Raw genomic sequence first — 24391 nt, forward strand, 5'->3', positions numbered from 1 at the left:
TTCAAATTGTGGGTGGAAGGGTCATTTTCCTAGAAGCTAAGGAGATCCAATGTCATCTTCACTTTTTTAAGTAACAAGTCTTCCCGCCTGCTCAAAAGAAAATCGCAATGTCAAAAATAGCCCTATAATTTGATGAGAATGACAGCTACCCTCCACCGACTTTCTTCTTTATCTAGAAGGCTCAAACCAGATTAGGATCAACGGAAGAATAGAAGTGAAGAATGTTTATAGCAAGATTATATGTAACTTCGAGGCCAATGGCTTGGATTGCAATTGACCGGTAGCTCACAAGATCAACCATCAGCACAGACTGACTCGCCACCGTAATAGGCAATAGCTCACCACGTAGCCTTGTAGCAGTAATAGTATTGAAATTCTTATTAATTTGAGCATCTATATTCAATAACAAATATGGGATTTGCTAGTGTCCATCACAAAAGGCATTTCACAGATGGTCTGTTGCATCAGACAGCAGACAGAGGTGGGTTTTTGTGACAAAAGTACCACCCTTGATGTTCGATCCGACAGCAGCCTCTTAAGAGTGGGTTTTTGTTGGATCTAATATAGAGGGTGGTACGGCCCGCAAGGGACCTAATGCTCGGGCACCATTTAAAAACTCCTATGTTACAATGTGGCTTAAATATATGTAAATAAATATTTAAAATCGTATAGAAAGAGGATAAATTAGGTATATAAAAAATGAAAACATAGGTATAGCACAATCTAAATCTAAGGACTTTTGTTTTAAAAAGAAAGAAAGAAAGAAAGAAATGTGATCCTACTCCCCATGCATTTCACATGTACGTAATCAAGTACGCTGAGTTGGTGATCAACCATGTGCCTAGTATATTGTAGCTGGTTCCATTCTACTCGGATGATCCTAAAATCTTGATCAAGTAAGGTGCTTTTAGAAGGGCGATGATCCTGGATAAGATCTATTCCAAGATGCAACTTATCTATTGTTTGTCGCACCATTATCCAGCATAAGATCTACATAGACAAGCATTTTATCTGAGAAAATGATCATTAGTGTAGTTTCAATCAGAAGGTAGATTTTCAATTGTAAGATAAATTGTCCTGAATTAACACTGGGTTTTTTGCAAACAGAGTCCCCAGGTAATGTGTTCTTGCAAAAAGAGTCTTTTGGTGTGCGAATTTGCAAATCGGTACGTTACAGTATAAATGAATCTCTCTCTCTCTCTCTCTCTCTCTCTCTTTTCTACTCATAAATTAGAACTAGACTGGAATAAGCCCGACTTGATACTCATGTCATGTTGTTTGGCCACATTGACTTTTGATGGTATCAGAGGATATTCCTTTGTAAATTATAAAAAGACAAAATACCCTTCATTCCCAATAAGTAGAACAAGTGCAGCCCTAAACTACAATGTAGCCCACATTGTTTGGTGATCAAACCATTCATATGTTGGACCCTGAGGTAGATAGGGTTTGCCCCAAAAAATATTCTCCATGGGATGATCCTAACCCTCTGATCCGTGGAGGTTTCTATACTGTGTCTATTTTAAATCTCTACAAATCGGTGGGTTAGGATGATTCTATGAAGAATAATTTCTAGGCGCGAACCCTATCTACATTAGGGCCCAACAGATGAATGGTTTGGATCACCCAAATAATATGGACCTCACTCACGACTGTCCATCGTATAATTTCAAACCTATCTGCTTTACCAAATACTAATACGACAAGGAAAGGTTTTTTTTTTATGGCTTAGTCATTCGTGGTAAGGTTGAACCCATCTTCATTTCTACATTTGCCAGGAGATATGAAAGCAGAGGTTTTTGGTTTTATAATATTTTTTGTTTTGATCGGACCATCCTAAACCGAGAAATTATATGATGAGTGACCGTAGAAATCCATATTTTTGAAAAAGTATGGTACGGCCCACTCTATAGGATGATCCAATCAGCCCATCTGCTGGGCCACAACATAAATAGGTCGGGCCTCCCAAATCATTTCCATTGGTAAGTGGGGAGGCGCTGTCTTTTGTCAGGGTCAACCTGAAAGGGTTATTCCCAATAAGACAGCTCAGTAACAGATGAAGATCGCTTCTTCCAAAGCACGCCCTGTTCTGTTCTTCATTCTGCTCCTAACTCTCGAATCTACATAGAGGGACTACACATTATGGAAACTTCAGTAAATTGGAGGGTTAGGATCAGTCTAATGAAATGATTTTTGGGGCACAACCTATACGTTGTGGCCCAACAAATTGATCATATGGAGTGGTTCGTACCGCATGGTTTGTATTTTCACCCATTATATGACAAAAACTAAAACAAAGAGTATCTATTACTGTTAACAAATGAAGGGTATTCTTATCCTTGTTAGAATTAAAAAGACCCGCCTTCCGTCACAAAACTTCTCTACGTCACCTTATTTCTGCATGCAATCTCTCTAAAATAAGGTCTGAAACCATTGAAATGTTAGTTAGGTGGAATTCCTGAAAGAATAAAACGTAGAAGAGAGCAATGTCATCTCCAACAACTCATAAGATTGGAAACAACCCCATCGCCTACTTCTCTCTATCCCAAGTGCCACAAAGAAATGGTGATGATCAGAGAAAGAGTTTCCCCACAGTCAGGGTTGAGTGAGGAGATGAATAAAACCTATCAAGATTGGTATGCAAATTTTGCAGTTGTTGAATCAATTTTTGGCTAGAAATTCTTCTGGACTTAGTTGTATAGAGCCTTTTGATATCGACCATTTTGGTCAAAATTCGAAGCATTAATTCAGAAAAGGAGAAGAAAGATACCTAAATGTAAATTCCAAAACCCTGCTTCACAAACCTAAATCAACATCCCAAACTCTTGATTAAAAAAATCATAAGCAAGCATTGGTCATCAAACCATGCCACCAATCCCATCCCTTGGATATTAGTCTGATCCCAATTTGATCAAGCCACTCAAGACTGCTTCCTCCCTGTCACTCCAAACACAACCCTTTGGTATTCCTAGTATTAGATGAATGTGATGTCGACCAAACATTCATCTAATAACCTTTCAATGGTTTCAGACCTTATTTTAGAGAGATTGCATGCAGAAATAAGGTGACGTAGAGAAGTTTTGTGACGGAAGGCGAGTCTTTTTAATTCTAACAAGGATAAGAATACCCTTCATTTGTTAACAGTAATAGATACTCTTTGTTTTAGTTTTTGTCATATAATGGGTGAAAATACAAACCATGCGGTACGACCCACTCCATAAGATCAATTTGTTGGGCCACAACGTATAGGTTGTGCCCCAAAAATCATTTCATTAGACTGATCCTAACCCTCCAATTTATTGAAGTTTCCATAATGTGTAGCCCCTCTATGTAGATTGGAGAGTTAGGAGCAGAATGAAGAAGAGAACAGGGCGTGCTTTGGAAGAAGCGATCTTCATCTGTTACTGAGCTGTCTTATTGGGATGTTGATTTAGGTTTGTGAAGCAGGGTTTTGGAATTTACATTTAGGTATCTTTCTTCTCCTTTTCTGAATTAATGCTTCGAATTTTGACCGGAATGGTCGAGTTCAAAAGGCTCTATACAACTAAGTCCAGAAGAATTTCTAGCCAAAAATTGATTCAACAACTTCAAAATTTTCATACCAATCTTGATAGGTTTTATTCATCTCCTCACTCAACCCTGACTGTGGGGAAACTCTTTCTCTGATCATCACCATTTCTTTGTGGCACTTGGGCAAACTTTCAGCTAGTGAACTGTACCCAATTCACCTCTTACAACTTTTAAGACTGAGGCTACAATGTTGATATGGTATTTCTAAAGCAGATGACAAATCATAAGTTTCATTTTCCTTTTCATAATTTAACAACATTCGTATAAATTTACAATTCTTTATAGTATAAAAATAAGGAGACATCAAATTCAATCGATTAACAACATTCTATGGCATTTCTATGAAGTAAGAAACTGCAGAGATCATGTAGGAAAAAAAAAATAGAAAAATGAGACCTGTATAAAGCATCAATGCCAATTAGGAGGCTGAACTGGCCAGTTTGTGTGTCACCTGCAATCCCATTCCATCTCCCTTCAATTCAAAGTATAAAACCTTTGGAATTTCATTTTTCACTGGATCAGGTCATACATGTAAAATGTTCATCACATGAAAACCAAATTGAATAAAAAATAGCAGCTCTCTGAGTTTGGAATCAAATCATATAGGACTTGTATCGTGAAACATAATAACTTAGAAACATTACAGGATAGTACTTTAAATTTTAGACATCGCAAAACAAAATAATAATAAACAGTTTTGTTGCCACTGATATTTGGTTATCTAAAAGTTATAAATCCCCATGATCAGCATATCAAGATCTGGATTTGAAAATAAATTGTATTTTAGGGTTGTGAATTGGAACAAGAGGAATAGAGTATTATTAATACAATTTTAGATATCTTCTAATCAAGTAACTCAACCCAACTCAACTCAACTAAGCCTTTCTCCCAAACTAGTTGGGTTCGGCTAATGAATCCTTCAGAAAATTTTCATGAAGAAGGTGAAAGTATCTACCCGGCTCAAATTGACTAAAGTCTAATCCTGACACTAGTTGGGTTCGTCTACATGGATCATTTTCTTTAGCCCTCAAATCTTTCCTCACTGTTCTCTGTTTTCTTCTAATCAAGCAAATGTTAAAAAAACAACCAAAAAAAAAAAAAACTTCTTGATGATTAGTGAAATGTTCATGGAGCATTCCCCTAGCTCATAAACCCATGTAATAGAATAAACAGCTTGCAAGAGTTTCACATCTTACAGATATGAGTAGTACTATATACACATTGAGTTAAGATATAGAAAAATAATTATGTTACAGAACTTATGATACTTTCGAGGAAGATTACTAATCAGAAATCACAAGCCCATGTTCTAGAGTATGGAATGTGCATGGTTCCATGTCTTGCTGATATGAATACTAGTGTATCTTCCAATCAAGAGAAAGAAGAACATTTTCATGCAAGATTCAAGTGTAAAAAACTCTGAACCAAAGTTCTAGAATTGAAATATTGCAAAGGTTCTGTATTTTGTTGGTATGAGTTCTAGTAGTTACATCATCTAATAAATAAAATAAAATTGCTTTCTAAAGAACCAGTGGCATCTTGAGAAAGAACGTAGTGTAATGCTAATCAACCCCAGAATTGGAATGGCAAGTTAGATTTTCATATTTTACTGATGAATTCTAGCAAAACCAAAACATCACTTAACCAATAACAAAAAAATAGATCTCTGACATTTTCAAGTATAATTATACTAACTCAAGAACTGTAGAGTTTGAAAAGGATTATACTTACTGATGTGAATTTTAGGAAACCATCTATTCCAGAAAAAGAAACATTGCTCGACTTAATTAGTATGTTTTCCATGAAAGTTTGCCATGTGGAACTCCGCATGTGTTTCATAAAATACTGATCAATGCTAGTAGATACGTAGCCTAGTCAAGAAAAACAAAAAATAGGTGTCAGACATTTTCTAGTAAGATTAGTGTAAAACTCAGCCACCCAAGTATTGTCGAATTTGAAAAGGTTTCATACTTACTGATATGAATACTCATATCATCTAATAAAGAAAAAGAAAAATAGTTTGCTTAATGAACTAGTGGCATTTCTATGTAAGGTTACAGCATGACTCTCCATTGTTAAAATAGGGAGTTTTGAAAGGGTTTCACATCTTACTCCTCGACCTAACCAATTTTGCCAATGTTTCTTGTGCTGCCAGTGTCTGAGCATGGTTATGCCCGAGCATCACTGTACGGATACTAATACAAGTTCTGCAAAGCTCCTCCCCACTATCAAAATGCCCTCCTCTCAACAGCAACTTTGCTCTGGTTTCAAGCAATGTAGCCTTCAGCAAGGTAACATCTTGCCACACATATTCATCCACCCTTTGGGATGACTCTAGTTTTTTCTTCCAGCAAAGTGATCCATGACTCCAGTCCTGTATCTGAGACACAAATGACTTCTCAAGTTCCTCGAGCACATTTGTACATACTTTCAGAAGCTCCAGTGCAGAACTGCACCTCGAAAACGCCGTGAATGAGCGAATCGCCAAAGGCAGCATTGTTTTCTTGATGAACACTACCATGTCAATTGCTTTTAGTTGGACGAGCGGGGGTTCCGATTTAAAGCCAAAAACCATGAAGGTAGAGGCCCATAGGTGGTCTGAATTTAGTGCTGGGTTTCCCATCTTTCCCACGCCTTGCACCATTGCCTTGGCAGCTGGCAACGCTCCTTTTCTTTTTGAAAAAATTTGGGTGATCCCATGGAATTGGATCCAACACCCAGGCTGTTGTCTATTAGCTGTTCTAGCTAGGCCTAGTTTTACTAAAAGTAGAGCAGATTCCGATTCACTTTTCCGAGTTTGAGATGCTAAACAACAGTTAGAGCAGCAACACAAGGCCTTACTCAGGCACTTCCTCCATTGATGGAAACCATTTTCCTTTATGGGTATCTTTTTAGCTGCAGCTGCTAATGTAGTCACGGACACCGGTGCTGGGGCAAACCATGCTCCTGCAAGAACCATCCTCAATGCGAGGTTTCTTCTACTGTCAGTTTGATCCAAAACAGCAAATGAAAACCGCAAAACTTTGATCAGAAAAGGATTACTGCAGGGTTGGTCATCACCACCACTCAAAGAACATGGATTGTCTCCGATGGAGACCCTGTTTATGGCTTCGAATAGAGCAGAAGGAGAAATTGCCAGCTCGGACAGCAGTGACCCAATTACCCACAAGCCAAAGCTCAACCGTTCCAATCTCTCGTCGAATTTTCTAAGGACATCCAATTCTTCAGCTGGGTAGTCCTTCTTCCGCTTCCCTTTGATCAAAACCATCGCTTCGGTCAAGGACAAAGGCTGAAGCTGTGTCGGCTCAAAGCTCATCACCTTGGAGAGCCGTGTTGTTACAATCACATGGGTAGCTCCGGTATTCCTAGGAATCAAGTCATGTAAATCCTTCCCTTCCCACCATTCCTTTTCTGCCTCGAGATTGTCAATTATCAGCAGGTAAGGTATGTCTCGGAAAAGTTCTCTCTTTACCCTCTGAAATGCTTCAAATTCCTGCTCATCGAAGCTCCTGATTCTTCCCCTCTCCTTCTCTGTTTCGGCACTGACATCCAATCCCAAATTAAATGACAAGTTCAATAAATTCTGCCTGAAATACCTTACTTCTCCCCCTACCCACAAAACCATCTTATATCTCTGTGAGTTTCTATAAGCGAATTCCAAAGCAAGCTCTGTTTTTCCTATACCAGAAATCCCATTTATACAGAACACGCCGGCATTACAATATCCTTTGCCGCCCCCATTCTTCATTTTCTTATGTTTCGATCGCTGCATCTGCTGGCTTCTTCCTTTGTTTGTAAAGTCAATCACTGGTTCAATCCATGCCTCTAAAGTAGGCTCTTTGCATTTCCTCATTTCCAAACTAATATATTTCCCCTGCGTTTTAACTGTCTCACTTTCTTCATCTGCAAATCCGTCGGTGGACCTGTTTGATCCTCCATTCTCTGTTGGCTTGGAAATGTCATTTTCAAGATGGTCGTTGCACCCGAAGAAAGCAGTTTCAATCTCCATCAGCTCTTTCTCTCTTCCCACAAAGCATCGGTTCCTTGGGAAAGGGAATTCCTCCAAATCTTCTACCTTCTTCTCAGCAACACTCTTCCTCCCAAGTTTTGATTTCAAAATCCCAACGGCTTTAGATACACAGCTTCTCCAGTTACTGTCCTTGGCTTCAAGCTTAAACTCCTGGGCCTTCATCAGCCCGTCAATGGCTTCCCTCCATTCCTTATCATCTGAATTGCGATCTAGAAGCCCCATAATCTCACCAGTATCTGTATCGAATAGCAGAGGGATCAGATTCTTCTTCTGAGTGAAAAATCTAATCTCCTCAATGCTGAAGTGGTTGAGCAAGCTTGCTGCTGTGATGACAATGACACCAAAGGTCGCTGAACAGATAATTCGATCTGCAATCTCATGGCTCTGAGTATCTGAGTACTTGGTTCTGTCCGCGACAAAAGAAGCTATCCCCTGAAGCTCAAGCTCAGATTTAAGCCACTTGCAAAAGCGTGTGAGGTTAAGGTTCTGGCCATGGAAGCCTATGTAAACATCACAGCCTCTGGGTTTTGCATTGGAGGAAGGAGAAACGGATCCATTGGCAAAGGAAATGCGTGGGACTGGGAACGAAAAGGAGATACGGGGGGCCACTGGGTCTGGAATCGGAACACAGGGTGCAAATTTCTGCTTTTGATCAGCTGGGTCATCGGAAAAATCAAATCTTTCCGGCGGGGGAGTATAGGAGGTGCTTGGAATATCATCAGAGTGGGAGCCAGAATAGGAGAGTGGGGATGGGAGAGTGGGTGGAGTTTCATTTCCATGTGGCAGAATGAATGCCCTTGGAGATATGTAAGGTGACTGGAGTGCTGAAACAAATGCGGAGGATGGCGGAGAGATGACGGAGGGGGAGTTGTATACAGATGATTCAGGTGAGATTTTTAATTGTGGAGAAAGTAAAGTTGGAGAAGTGGACAGTGATTTCTCACCTGGGTTGCCACTGGAATTCGAAGTTTTGATGGTCAACATGCCCAACTTTGTTGGCGTGGAGGCTGGAAGGGGTAATTCTTGAGGATTTTCAGGCCGTGGTGCTGCATCCATGAAGAAAATTTTCAAATACCAGATGCAGAAGATATTGAATTCCACAAGCGGAAAGATCACATTTTCACTCTCTTCTTACTCCACTTCTCTGATGGATGTACAGGTGATTCAGTCCTCTTGATCATGTCAAGACTCTCTTCAAAACGATATTCAGGAAGAGAAATCAGAAGAAGTGCACTTCTCTCTATTGTTTTGTTCCATTTTGTACTGACAATTGTTGAATGGTGGATCAGATCAAAGACCCGTCAGATAAATAAATGCAAGAGAAGACTCAAACAGAAAATTTCTCTGCGATTTATTTCTTCTGTGGAATACTCATGCAAATAGAAGAGCCTTTTCTTGTAGAGCGGGAGCTCAGATTATTAGATCATCCTACAAGGACAAAAAAATTGTACCCATTTCTGATTTGTAGGAGAATAAGCAAATATCTAAGCTTTTTTCTGCAACTAATGAGGGTATATTCAAAGACCCAGAAACAAAATTCTAACTCACTTTCTTAGGTTAAAATCACGTATCTTCCTAAATCTCACTCCTCTTGAGGCAAAAAAGAAAAGGCCCCCTTCAAGCTACAAGCAGAGGCTCTTTCAAGTCTCAACTATAAAACCCAAGCTGAAAATCTCAGGAGACAGGGAATCTGATGCATGGGTTTGATCTGTATGGTCCGAATATAATAATATGCAAACAGTGTTGCAAAAGAGAGGTACAGGGAGGGTGAATGGTGCAATTTCACTTCTTTTTTTGTTGGTGACTTTCTTTTTGTTTTTTCTGTTGTGTTTTTAATTGTTTTTGTTTTTTTATAGCACAAGAGCCAATGGTTGGTTAGAAAGAACACTGTGAAATGGCCTTGGGAGGGGAACCACGCTCAGATCTTGCTGGTTAGAGCTTCAAACCCCATAAGAAAACAAAAGTTAAAATATTGCAGGTTTTTCTCTGTATTTGTTCTGATCTGACACTAGACTTTGCACTGGTAATTGGGCCAAAGACCGGTTCAAACCGTTCAAACCAAATAAAGGGTTCTTTTCAAATTTCCCAGGCTCTCGTGTCGTGCAGATGTAGAGCTGACTCGGCATTTCTCTTGTGGGTCCTCTGACTCAGATGCTGACTAAGCACGACTCGTTCTGGTTACTATTTTTAAAAGGTTGCACGATGTTGTGCTGGCAGTTTGAAGCTGAGTCAGATTCCAGTCTCCTTTGTTTCTGAGTAAGCAAGATGTCTGCATGCCGTGCTGATGTGGCACATGCCAATGGTTATGCTGAGGTGGCAGCTGCTAGGTGCATTAGTAGTTTGTCTCAGCAAGCTTCTTTCTCTATGATTTTGCCAGGCTTGCAGCTGAGTCAGCAAGCTTTTCTTCATCTCTCCCTTTTCATAAAGCCTTCTCCTTTCTTCATCTTCCCTTTCCTCTTTTCCGTAATTTGTTTTTTTTCTCACGTTAGAAGGAAATGCTAACTAGAAAAGTTCACCACTATCTATCCATACACTTGGCAATTTGCAGTTGGCCAATTTTGTGCTGACTAGGCATAGAGACTACTCTCTCTAACTAACAAATCAGCAGATAGAAGGTTGATTATTCTTAAACTTCCAATTGAAAGTGTCCATGTGGAAATCACACTTGGGTGCTTGCTGTGGCTCAATGGACAGCTCGACCTCCTTTCTCTAGATTCATCACTATTATTTCCACCAAATCCACAAATGACTCACTTCTTCTCAAACTCCAACAGCCACGAACCAATCTAATGCTTGTTAACTTAGCAAGCAGCTAGCTTGAGTTTCTGTCTCCGAGTCAGCAAGGCTACTTTTATTTCTTAGAGGCTTGTCAATTGGCCACCTGTCAGTCTACCATTCGTCCACCCAGTGCATGTGCCAGGCTAAGATTGGTCATTCGCTGCTGACTCAGCCCGGTGGCTTGCTGAGTCGAGTCGGCGAACATGGGGTCCAGCCTGAAAAGCTTTAATTGGACGAAGCTTTCCCCCAACCGACAACCCTTTTCATGTCATGTCATGTCATGTCATGAAAGGTATAATTATAACCCTCTTTTCATTTGGCTTCTCCATTTTCGGAGGAAGCACGTCTTTTATTAAGGCTTTTATAGGGGGCTTGATAGCATCATTCACTCATAAATTAATTATTTGAAAATTTCAGACAAGAAAGTAGTCGAAAGCTACAAAGGTAGACTGTGAGGGGCTAAAAAACAGACCAAAGAAACAATACTGTTCTCCACCATGTAAAAAGATAAAAGAGGTAAATTAAGAACAAAAATAGTTTGTTTTGGAGTGAAAAGGAAGCTTTTGATTTTTAATTGCAAAACTCTTCTTCTTTTTTACGTACATTGATGCTTTCTGATGATGACAAGTGGCAAATCCAATGTTCAAAATCTGTTCCTAGCAGGATGGCAAGTGGGTTGTTTTTGTGTGGCCTCAGGCCCTCAACGTGGATAAGTTGAGGAACGGGTTGTGGTTGAGGGTGGTGGAGTTAGAACATGATTCTACCTCGCCACTAGATGGGGGTTTTAATTTTCATAAAATATAAGTAAAATTGGCTTCTTGGGAAAATTTAGTTTTTATATTTGCATAGTGGTTTGGCAAATGCTACATTTATGCATTATCATTCCAATGGTTACATGTCAAAAGCAGAAAATAAAATTCTATTTTGAGATCCATGTTACTCGCATACAGGGTTGAAATCTTATATGCACTCTCCATTTTTATCATTTTTCTAGTTGATTTGTCACTGTATGTGTGCGTGTTTAATCTCACCGCTTCACAAAAAAGTGAATGGCCTGATTTTGGGCTCCACACGTGGTCGAAGACGGAGGTGAAATCCACTTATAACTGAAAGAGAATTTGATGAATTGCTGCTTAGTGCATTCGGTTGCACAGTTTTCTATTTAATGAGGATTTATATGTTTCTAGTATTTTTTTTTCCAAAACTACAATGCCCACTTCAGAGGGATGGACCTTTGTTGGGTCACAACGTTAATACGTTGTACTCCACAAATCATCTCCATGGGATGATCCTAACCCCCTGCACATTATAGGAAACTCTATAGATTGGGTTATAGCCTATTTATGTTGTGGCCCAACAAATGAATGGTTTAAATCATCCTCTGATGTGGGCTCACTGTGTTTTTTGAAAAATACTAAACTTAGGGCTCACAAATCATATAAAATCTCCTGTTTAATTAATGAAGTAATGACAATAATAAATACAAAAATATAGAGGATTCACATTATATTGTTGTTTTTGCATTCGTATGGGATCACATGATCAAATATAAGAATGGGATTTTCAAAGGAAAGTTGGAAAAGAGTCGAACTATAGAATACGAAACAGGCTATTCGTTTTCAATGACAGCATTTCAAAGCTTACTAAGAAATTGCAAAACAGTTATGAGATAGGGTGTAGCAGATATCATTTCCTAATTCAAAGACAAAATTGTTGCTTGATGCAAAAAGTGGGAAATACAAATTTTAGGATATGACAAAGGCAACACATAATGGGTGTGGCCCACAACGTCTCTCTCTCTCTCTCTCTCTCTCTCTCTCTCTCTCTGACTTCAAAATTCTCACTTTTGAGGCATATATTAACTTTCAACCACCATCCCAAATATTGTTTAGGTCAGTTTGGTCGAATAATTTTTGGGGTTTACTAGGTTGTTTTGTTGGTTTTGGGGTACCAAGTCATTTATTAGTGGTGTTTGGTTGCACAATTTATGTGAAACTACTGATTGCTCCAAGTTGGAGAAGGAATTATTTTATCTTTTGTGCTTTTAACAGTCCCTCTCATTTGTGGCCCTTGTTTCTTTGGGTTAGCCTACACGTGGCACATATGGCCCCACTTTTGGGTTGACCACTGCATGTGGATTTTTTACATCAAGGATGTCTGATACCATGTGAAACTACCGATTACTCCAAAAGCTTAAGCTGTTGAAGAAGGCGTTATTTATCTTTTATACTTTTAACAATTTCTTTTAAACAGAGTTGCCATGGATATATGCCCTTCTTTAAACCACTTCCTTTCTTCTATCGTTGGTATTTAGCATACTGTCTTGAATCATGTTGAATCTTAAAAAAATAATTAAACCCTTTGGCAACCATGTTTAGTAGGCTGAATTTGAGCAGTTATTAAAAAATGGTAATGCCAATATCAATAGCCTTTGTTCTTTCAAAAAAATAAAAAATAAATTCCATTTCTCATAAGATGATAACGAGTGCACTTCACACGGTAATGAATGCACCGTAAAAAAAAGGTTACTAGAAGCACCTCCTCCAAGCCACCGTTACTCGTTAGCACTTAAACGAATACGAGAAAAAAAAATTGAAACCTCCATACAAATACAAATCATTAACGACATCAATAAAATTGCTTAGTCTCTGCTGACCGTATCTAATCCATTTGGCCTACACGGCTACACCACATATTAGATGACTCGTTTTCTACGGCCAATTCATGAAGATGGTCAACAAATGAGATGTTATCACCCGAATGGTTCCTGAAAGTAGGGGTGCAACTCGGGTCGGGTTGAGGCCAACCCGACCTGACCCAACCCGAGGAACCATTTCCTCAACCCGAACCTGATTTTCAAATCGGGTCGGGTTGGGTAAAAAATTAAACACATTAAACCATCTTTAACGTTTCTAACTTTCTATTTGCTTTGAATACTTAACGAGTAAGTAACGTGAAAGGGGGGATTTTATGCATCAGAGGGGGATAATATCATTCCTTTTTAGTTTTTTGACTTTTAGCATTTTAGTTAATATTTAAAGTAAAATAGAAAATCAAAATTTTTTAGAGGGAGAAAGGCAAATTTGCAACTTTCATTTTGAGTATATTTTATTATTTTAAAAATACAAGTCAGGTTTCGGGTCGGGTTTCCTGCACCCCAACCCGAATTCAAATCGGGTTGAGTTTTTCCAACCTGAACCCAACCCTAAATCAGGTTCAACTCAACCCGAGTTGGACCCCTACCTGAAACCCCCTTCAATACTTACAGGCCCTGAGTTGTTAAGAGAGCAACCACCAACATTGAGTTCGATTATGTTCCTAGGAATGAGTTTTCATCTCACTGCTAATTTTGTTTTGGAAGTGCTACGTCTCAAAATCGTGTCCCAACTTCTAATGATGATGTCCGTATTGAGTAGCCTAAGAAAAATGGATATTGAAGAGCCCAACAAACCACTATGAACCTATCATAAAAAAGAAAGAAAAGGAAACCACTATGAATCAGATTTTTTCAGTTGGCCTATTAGTTCCTTCTATTATTGCCGTCTTCATTCTTTATCCTAGTTCTCATATCTTCGTATTTCAGAACTACACATGAATCTCTTCCCCGTAGGATAAGGGTGAATAAAACAGTAACAATTTGCTCTCGTCCAAATAATTGTGGATCCTAAGGCAGTAATGCAATTGAAAGATGTCTACGGAGAGCTTGCTCATTTTAGTCCATGATATTACAAGAAAGCCCATTTAGCTTTGGAAGTGATTGTGGGCTTACTTGTTGGAGATTACATCTAATAATCTAATAGGAAATTTCTATTAATATTAACTATTATATAAGCAACAATAATAAATCAAACTAATAAAATTATTTAGGAGAAAAAGTTTAGAAATAGCTTGTATGTATGGATCGAGGCACGACATAAAACACGCTTTTCTTAGAGACGAAACCCTCTACCATGGGTTTGGGGGCGTTCATCTCCCAAGATACAACGATCCTCCTAATCTATCATAGCTACCAAATATATCATATTTAGGTAAGATTCGATCTTATTCTCTAAAAAACCAAAATAATTTATTCCACTATAAGTGGGACCCATCTAGGCACATAACATTAATTCCACCCGCCTTGAAATCAACCTTGTCCTCAATGTGAGATTAAGCACCGGTTAGTGAAAAATGAGATCTTACAACCCTTTCTTCCGTTAGACATGTCGTCATCGAGTTTAGGTGGTTCCATTTTAAAACTAGTCTCATCGCGCCGCGCATCAAAGTTCCTTCGTTATGTTTTTTGGGAATTATTTGGATATTGATGCACGGATGGTTGTGGGCGAGTATCTTCACGATGATATTGGGCAATTTGAGATGAACGAAGGATTTTTTGGCGGCGAACTCGTCGAACTTGACAATATTGAAAATCATTGATGCCTTTCTTTTTTGTAATTTTTTTCTTGTATTTGCTTTCTTTCATCTCCGTTCATTTCCTTGATCTCAACGCTGATTTTGTTCAGGCCTTCTGCAAATCGTTGTTGCTCCTCTATCAGTTTCGAAAGTAGTACTTTGATCTCTACAAAATAATCATCATCAAAATCTTCGAAGACGCATAGCACAGGAACGACGGCTCTGATAAAAAATGTTACGAACCCGATTCGGTTCGTAACAATTTTGATCTTCTTAGAGGGAATATCAGCCTCTCAATCCACTTCAAGGGAAGGATCAATCCTCCTTTGTGCAAAAAGACATAATTTCTAAGATGATTTCTTCATTCATTTGTAATAATAACATATGCTTATATATAGCACTAAATGATAAACATCGAAAGTGTTGGAGCTAAACATAGACATGATAAATCGTAATCTAAATAGGTATCCTAATCTATCATATCTACTAAATATATCATACCTGGTGAGATTCAATCTTATTCTCTAAACTACCAAATTAATTTATTCCATTCTAAGTGGGACCCATCATTCTTCTTCATTTGGTGGAGATGTGAGAACTTATGTTTTTGTCTGGAATTTAAATTTTGTCATACAAGTAGAAGTCCTCCTTTATTATTATTTTTATTCCAAATTATCTTCATCCATATGTTAAGTTGACCCATGTTATTGATTTGAGTTGACTTTCCTGATCATTATTAGAATCTACGAATCCTTGTTATATTTACATAAATATTTGTTGTTATTGATTTGGTTTTAAAGTTGAACACCCAATTGTCTTCTTTGGTTAGTATCTAGCTAACATGATTCCACATATTTGGTTATATTTTATTTATCCACACAGCATTTACCTGCATATGATTATATTGATTATTTTGACAGAAAATCATTGAGGTGTGCCTTAATTTCATCAATCTTAATTTCACAATTACTTAAAGATGACATGAAGATGAGATACAGAAATCAACACAAGTAATGCAATAAGAATAAATTATTAAGAATAAAAACTGAATGAGCAAGAATAGAAGTATGCACATCCTCACAATTACACTACTCCACCTCAGCCTTCAAAGATGCCTAGGACTGGGTCGACGGGGATGGTGATAAGGTAATTAGTACTTATATTAATTATTATTTAGAGTAAATAGTTCCTGCGCTCGAGCTCAGATAGCTTATCTGCTCTCGAGTGCAGGAAACAAGGGCGGGCCCATTTATTTGGGTGATCCTTATCATTCATTTGAAAGGCCCCAACATGGATCGGGTGTGTACCAAAACTCAGCTTCATTGGATTATCTTAGAGTGTCCATTTGTGGGTGAGAAAATGGACAGATACTATTTGTCCACAAATCTGCCCATTTTTTCACCCTACAAATGGAAGGGTTAGGTTGATCGAATGGAGCTGATTTTTGGTACACACCCCATACATGATGGGGCCTTTCAAATGAATGCTTAGGATCACCCAAAAATGTGGGCCTACCATGTTTCAGTCAAATGAAGAGAAGCTATACAAGAAGAGCTAAACTCCATAGAGAAGAATAAAGTATGGGCGCTAGTAGATAAACCCAAAGATAGAAAGGCTATAGGTTGTAAGTGGGTATTTAAGCGAAAACTCAAACCAGATGGATCAATTGATAAATATAAAGCAAGATTAGTTGCAAAAGGATATACACAGCAAGAAGTAATAGATTTCGAGGAGACATATTCTCCTGTAGCCAAATTTACATCAATTAGAATAATTATGTCAATAGTGGCATATCTTGATTTGGAACTCCATCAAATGGATGTTAAAACGGCATTCCTAACTGGAGAACTTTATGAAGAAATTTATATGATCCAACCTGAAGGATGTGAAATTGAGGGACAAGAAGATAAAGTTTATAAGTTGAAAAAGTCTTTATATGGATTAAAACAGTCCCTTAGGCAATGGTACTATACTTTTCCATAATGCTGTGATGAAATTTGGTTTTATACCAAACAGTTTTGACCATTGTGTATATGTTTTAAAAGGTGGGAGTTCATTTGTTATATTGTCATTGTATGTTGATGATATCTTATTAGCTGGAAATGACCTGCTAATGATTGAGAAAGTCAAATCATGGTTAAAGTCCCAATTTGAAATGAAAGACATGGGTGAAGCTTCATTTGTCTTAGGAATTAAAATAACTTGGGATAGAAAATTCAAACTTCTTAACTTGTCTCAAGAAAGCTACTTAGAGAAAGTGTTAAAGAAGTTTAGAATGGACTTGTCAAAAGTAATTGATACTCCCATTTGCAAAGGTACGAAATTATCAAAGAACATGGCACTGTCTAATGATGAAGAGTTATCAGAAATGCAAAACAAATCCTATGCTCAGGTAGTATGAAGTTTAATGTATGACATGTTGTGTACAAGACCAGATTTAAGTTTGCTATTGGTCTTTTGAGTAGATATCAAAGTAATCCTGGAATTGCGTACTGGGTCGCAGTTAAGATAATACTGAGATATCTTAAAGGTACCTTGCATTATAAGTTGACATATCAAGGTGATGATTTGTCAGTTGTAGGGTATTGCGATGCAGATTTAGCAGGAGACCCTGATGACATAAAGTCAACATCTGGATATATCTTCCTATTAGGAGGAGGAACAATATCCTGGTCAAGCAAAAAGCAAGGATGTGTTGCTAAATTTACTATGTAAGCTGAGTTTATAGCCTGTAATGCAGCTGCATCTGAAGCTGTATGGATAAGACGCTTCCTGGAGGATCTTAAGCTAGGTCAAATATCCGGCGATCTTGTTCACATTTATTGTGATAATCAAGCAGCAATATCCACCATAAAAAATGGCCAGATGGTGCTAGAGGAAAGCATATTGAACATCAATATATATATATATATATGCGAAAAATGAAATTTCAGTGGGATATCTGCCTACTAAGGAGATGATCGCCGACCCACTGACAAAACCTATTGGAATAGATGATTTTAAGAGGCACATCTACTCCATGGGGTTGAGTGGCGATTGATGACCATAGGTGACAAGCGATCGTAGTGGATTTTTAGCTTTTGATCATAAATCCGCAATGAATATCTTTCGTTGTATGGCAAATCCACAATGGAAGGGCAATTATAACCCTCATTGTCGGTTAAATCCCTATGGTTGATTGTTTGGTTACATCACGAATGGTCATATGTGAAAAGCAATCGTGGTGGCTAGTTAGCCTTCGATTGAAAATCCGCAACGAACTTTCGTTGTATGGCAAATCCGCAATGAAAGGGTAAATATAACCCTCATTGTAGGTTAAATCCCTATGGAGGATCGTATTATGATCAGAAAAGCACAATGAATTGTGTGGCGAAATCGTGATGTATGATAAATTGGCAAGTTAGCCTTTGGTCGATAAGAAGCAATGAATGGGCAAATAACCTTCGTTGGGGATTCAAAGAATAATGAATGGGCAAATAACCTTCGTATGTGGATCCAAAGGGCAATGAATGGGTAAATAACCTTCGTCGAGAGATAATTTTCCCATCATCTGCATAAACATACTCCATGCATGGTTTTCTATCTATATATGTATTTATTTTTATAAAAAAATTCAAACTAGTTTTGCAGCATGCTTAAGCACTAATGGAAAATGGTGTCAATGTTCTGCCACGTCAGTTTATGACTTGGTGTGGGGGCATTGTTTGGTGGATCACACCTAAGGATTGGGGCAGGTGAGGCAGTGGCAGAGTGGGAGATGTAATTGAATGAACTGTCACATACATAACCGTTAGATTGAAACGGTGTGAGAGGAGTGTGAAGGCATTTGAATAGCCATGGTGAAAGGCTATGAGTGAAAGGCCATGAAGGCCAATGGACATGTAGGGTTCTATAAAAAGCCTTTTCTTCCTCTCTGGATTAATTCAATTCAAACGAACATACTGCCACTGTCACACAACTGGTTCTTAATTTGAAGAATTCCAAAGCTCTCCCTCTCATCTCTCTCATTATTAACATACGCATTTACAATTGTTAACCATTCTCTGTAACCTGCACTCAAGTGCAGATAAGCTTATCTGCGTTCGAGCGCACGAACTGTTTTATCTATTATTTATAATTTGCATTTACATTAGGGAAATGATAAGTGCACCCCTTTTCATCACTTGGGACACCCAGCAGCAGCATATCAATGGCTGCAGAGGGGCTGATGTACTTCACGTAAGAATATTCAATAGATTTGATTGCCACATGCACTGCAGTTGGGTGTCCAATGTGATGAAAAGGGGCGCATTTATCATTTCCCTTATATTATAATGTTTATCTTGGAGGGTTCATAGATCTGATCTCTTATCCGTAGCAATAAGGCTTTAGCGACTCCCTCTCTTAAGATGTAGAGACGGAAATTCCTGTCATTGGCGACTGTATTTCTTGGACAGGGCATGTCCCACAAATTTTCTCTGTTGGATCATTATCCAATCTTTTCAATCTCTATGTTGTAAACCGGAAGTTTTTGGTTTGTGGCACTTTCATTGTATGGTGAAGATTATCATAAAACCGCGTGACAGGTTACCAGAAAGAGTTTGGCTCTCTCTAGACTCCATCTAGGATGGGCTAGAAGAGATAGCCTTTATCTAGATACCTTGAATATTTGATTTCTATTTAGGGTTCCTAGATTTCTAAACAACATGTAACTATTTAAGGAATATAGTGCACGATTCTCACATTTTTTCATAGCAACTTCCCTCTCTCGTAATTTCAATATTTGATTTTCGAGGAATGATAGATGCAAGGGAGCCCCTGCATAAAGAGCCGGAAAAGGGCCCTTGATTGGTTCCACACTATCAAGGGCCCTTTTCCGGCTCTTTATGCAGGGGCTCCCTTGCATCTATCATTGCTTTTGTCTTTCTTCCTCAAAATGCTGGTTTCGATCACCGATCATCAAATTAGTGGGCCTTACTATTACTTCTGCTGCTCTGCTAATAATTTTGGTAGGGAAAATGATATATTTGCACCTTTCTAACTTGGGACAGCCTCCTCTAGTGTATTTATCAATTATGACTACTTTTTTTACTATAGAGAGGCTGACCGGAGTAAAAGTTTGGGGGGTGTGGTATCTCACTTCCATTTTTGTCAAAAAATAAGTATTGGTGCCATATAATTTCTTGGGTATGGATCAATAATCCTAAGGCCGCTCTCTATTGGACCTTATGCTTCTTCCACTCTATCGCCTATCCAATTTTCTTCAGTTTAACATGTTTTATCATTTCTTCCAATTAAACACGAGAAGATACGACAAGGCAGCACAACAATGTAAAATAAGAGAGAGGGAGAGAGAGAAAAATTGGTATTCATATATTCACGGGATTCTTATAATTCAAGAAGAAAAATTGTTGAGGGAGGGAGAAAGATTTTAGGGATCTTATCATATCTAATCTTTAACATTGTTTCATAATTAAACTCTGTCTCAGGCAGAAAAAAATATTAGGGTAGATTTTAGTAATTTACAGAAATCGTAAGGAGATTTTGTTTGATAAATTTTTATGGGATTTGCTAGGGACCATCGCATAAAGGCATTCGCGGCTGGCTGTTGCATATGAGAGCAGCCACCTCAGATGAATTTAATAAATAAGACAAAATCTGATGAAAAGGGAGCATCTGTGGCTGCTCTCCCATCCAAAAGATCTCAACAATTAATGGACAAGATTTGGGCATAATAGATGGATCCGAACATGTACATGGGGCATAATAGGTGCAACCCTACTGGACCCTTGATTTTTATTTTTATTTTTTTGTCAAAAGAATCTTCTCAGTGATTAGTGATTACAACCCGGCGTTCCATATTCTTTCCATTTATTAAGAGAGGATGTTATTCGAATTCTTCGGGATTTCTTCATGACTACATTTTCAGATTCGTCTGGTCATTAATTAAAGAACGAAAGGACGTCTGGGAGGGGAATGATACAATGAGAAGCCTTAACAAGAGAAGCAAATAAGAAGCATTTCATGCATTCAAACTCATATGATCGAATGGTTATAAATGCTTGAAAATGGAATGATTTTCACGTTGGATAAAGGATCCAGATCATGCTTACATCAATGGGTGGGTCCCGGTCAAGCTATCTCTCTCTAAATGGTTAACTTGGTCACCAAGGAAAATTGGGTTGTAGACTTTGCAGTGTCCCATGGCAAAAAGTCAGTTCCATGGGTTGAAGAAAAAGAGAAGATAAGACCCAAAAGGAAGAAGCTAAAAAATACCCATCAATTCAATGAAGAAAGGCAGAATTAGTACGAAAGTAATTTACTCATTTTTAAGAATAAAAAGAAAAGAGCTGTTAGGAAAACCGAAATTAGATAGAAGTCCCAATTTACAATAGTGTGTAGGTATCTCTCCTTTGGAACCTCCTCCCATGGCCCACCTTCAAAGTCATTGTAGGAGTCGCGGGACTAGTCCCGGTCACATTTTCCTCCCCTCTAGTGTATTTATGACTACTCTTTTACACTGGAGGGGGCTATTCCAAAAGTAACATATCACTTCCCTTTTATAAATGGTATAGTTAAGGGGTGCCAAAGAGACCTTAGTGACTCTGCACTACACATTCGCCTCCCTTATAACGTGAACAGTGGGCAATATTAACGCTTTTTGACTGTCAAATCTTATTTGCATATATGGGCTAATTTTGGTAAAGAGACCCTAAATAACCAAGATTTTATATTTAATATGCAAATATTACATAATCAGGGGATCTCTAAAATGATTTGATTAGTGTAAGTCCTTGTAAGTTACTAACATTGGAAAATCTTACCTTCGTAAATATTATGCTTGTAAATTTTACAATGCCGTTTTATGTCAAAAGAAAGAAATGTAATCTTTACCAAAAAAAAACAACTATTGAAGAAGATACAAGTATCAAAATACTAGGAAAAACAATAAAAAGGGAAGATTAGAAAGTGGCATGAGGGCATTTTTGGCCATTTGAAAATACCCTTATATCATGGGTTAATTCTTTCAAAAAACATATATATATATATATATATATATATATATATATATATATATATATATATATATATATATATATTGTAAGGGATGGTCCCTACCAAATCCCATATTATAATATCCATAACCATCTCTCATAGCTTGAGAAAGATTTTAGATCCAGAAGGTTAGCCTCTCCGTCACTGCCATATTGCCTTGCAACAAGGCTGGTCAATGCTGGTATTGTGACTATTGTCCCGCCGGCGCCGCCAGAGATAGTTTTGTGGTTTTCTTAAAAATAGCCTAGCAATTAGGGACATCTTAGGACATGTTTGGAAACCATGAAAAAAAATTCATGGAATACTTTGTTTACCTATAATCATGGTTTTAAATTTCGACCGAAATCCGAAATTTTTGCTGGGACCACCGAAATTATAAGATTTATACCGAAATTTCAACCGAAACATAAATTGCCACGGAAACCGAAATTTAAAACCATGCGTGTAAGAGTGGGGTTGAGACTAGAGAGGTAGTTGAGACAGAGATTTTTGAATGGGTGGCAAGGTGTGACTCCAGGAAAACAAGGAAATTTCTTTAAAAAAAAAAAAAAAAAAAAAAACCTATTTTAAACCAGTTTTTTCCCCATCACTCACTCACTGGCCTCACAAATCTCTCTCTCTCTCTCTCTCTCAAACACCCACCCACCTTCACCTTCACCTTGGAACAAAAGGCTTAGTTGAGTTGAGTAGATGGTTACCAAGCATGCTCTTAATTATTTAATTAAAACGGTTTGGTTCCAAGCTATTATCAACTTCTTATCCTCTTCTCCTGGAAACATAACACAAGTTTATTGCATTAATTTTTTTTACCTAAAAAAAGCATGAGTCCCTGTTTGTTTTAGATTTTGAGAGCTGATTGCAAGTCCAAAACTGATTGTTGGACTCAAATTTCCCTGGCATAACTCTAACTAAAAACCTATTTTATTTCATAAGTAGAATTGGAAAGATTACTTTATTATCGGTCGAGAGCTGCTACGAATACACTCTTAGATTATGGTGCTTGCTTCCTATACGACTTGAAAAGATTGCTTTATTGTTGTTGATGGAGAGCTACCAACAATACCCGCCTTGGCCTCTGTCATGGAGTTTCCTAGCAGCTCTTCCTACTGCCCAGCTTGTCATCAATGACTATTTTTAATGACAAAAAAGCCCCTATCAATATTTTTGTTAAAGTTATAAATTTTCCCTATTAAGGTGACAACATGAGGGTACTCTTTGGGGCATAAGCATGTTACCATTTCTATTTACCATGATAATTTTAATGAAAAATGCCAATTTTTTTACATTATCTAAGTAGTACTTCTCCTTCTTTTCCACCCAAAAAAAAAAGAAAAAAGAAAAGAAAAAGGAGAGATTGAAGTTGTCTTGAGACCCAATTCATCTTTATTATATAATATAGGACAATTCACAAAGTAATTAGAGAAAGAGTCTGAATATAGGGTGGCTAGTAGAGTGGTGGGCCCTGCATGAGGTGTAAAAACTCAGAAAAGAAAAAGTTTTCCATGGCTAAACATGGTTTAGGCAAAACGTGATACGGCATAAAAACGGGACAATAATATTGGAGTTTAATATATGGTATTGGTTGAAAGAAAGTAGTAAAAAAAAACTGTGAAATAAATGTAAACACGGAAAAAATGCATTAAATTACATTTAACATTTTGTCATTTAAAGAATATAGCGAGGGAAAGGTAAAAAGTTGGCCAAAAAAACAACTTTAATACACGTTTTGCTACTAAAAATGGAGTTTTTATGGTGTAAAAGTTAAAAACATGAAGGTAAAAAGAATGAAGGGTGGTGGAGTAAGCTAAAAGAAGTTTAAGGCCTCTATGGATACCCCTCAAACTCATGCTTATAGAACGTACTGCAAAAATTGAGAATGTAGCTTCTATTTGTGGACCGTTGAGCGAGGGTTGGTGAATCAAAAGCGTAGGAGCATCCGGTCATGGTATTTTAAATGGAATTCAAATCAACGGATGAGATCACGTAAAGAAGGGGGAGGCGGGGCCCAGAAAGTAGCTTCGAGGAAAGAGGAGAGTTACTTGGAAGCTAAGAATAGATAGTTAACCATTCATTCATTGTGAGGCCTACCGTTCTATCTTTACTTTTTACCTCTCTCTCTCTCTCCCTCTCTCAAAGCGGCGAGCCAGTGAACCTAGGTTGGAAACCAACGGAGTAACCTCCAGTGATTCCGTTTTGATAACAAACTAGACTACACGTGTACGGAATGGGTCCCAATCATCTCTAATGAATAGAAATAGAAATAGAAATAGAAATAGAAAGATAGACGGTTGACATTCATTCACTAAAATAATATAGGTTGGTTGTTTTTTTTTTTATAGCTTTTCTTGTCTCTTTGGCGAAGGGCAAGGAGGTAAAAAGTGGAACCGTATGAGAGAAGGGTAATAAGAGATCTTTGCAGCGCGTGAGATTTAATTGTCGATAAATTCGGAATTGAAAACCGAAGAGTTTTCCTTTCTCTTATTCAACTTTCCTTAGCTTTGAATTGAATTAAAGATTGAGTGAGAGCAAAAATCGGTTAAATTTTAGGAAATTAAAGCACATTTAGAGAGGGAGAGGGAGAGGGTA

General features: G+C 37.9%; 1 protein-coding gene across 1 annotated transcript; it reads right to left on the bottom strand.

Moving 5' to 3' along the window:
• Nucleotides 1-5464: 5464 nt before the first annotated feature.
• Nucleotides 5465-9441, bottom strand: LOC143878174 (P-loop containing nucleoside triphosphate hydrolases superfamily protein). The gene has a single exon (XM_077380477.1). The coding sequence runs from the start codon at nt 8654-8656 to the stop codon at nt 5672-5674; it is 2985 nt and encodes a 994-aa protein (XP_077236592.1). The 5' UTR covers nt 8657-9441; the 3' UTR covers nt 5465-5671.
• Between the last annotated feature and the right edge of the window lie 14950 nt (nt 9442-24391).

The sequence above is a fragment of the Tasmannia lanceolata genome, unplaced genomic scaffold (genome assembly GCF_043159265.1).
Source record: "Tasmannia lanceolata isolate RefF3 unplaced genomic scaffold, GAP_Taslan_0.1 ptg000006l, whole genome shotgun sequence".
NCBI lineage: Eukaryota > Viridiplantae > Streptophyta > Magnoliopsida > Canellales > Winteraceae > Tasmannia > Tasmannia lanceolata.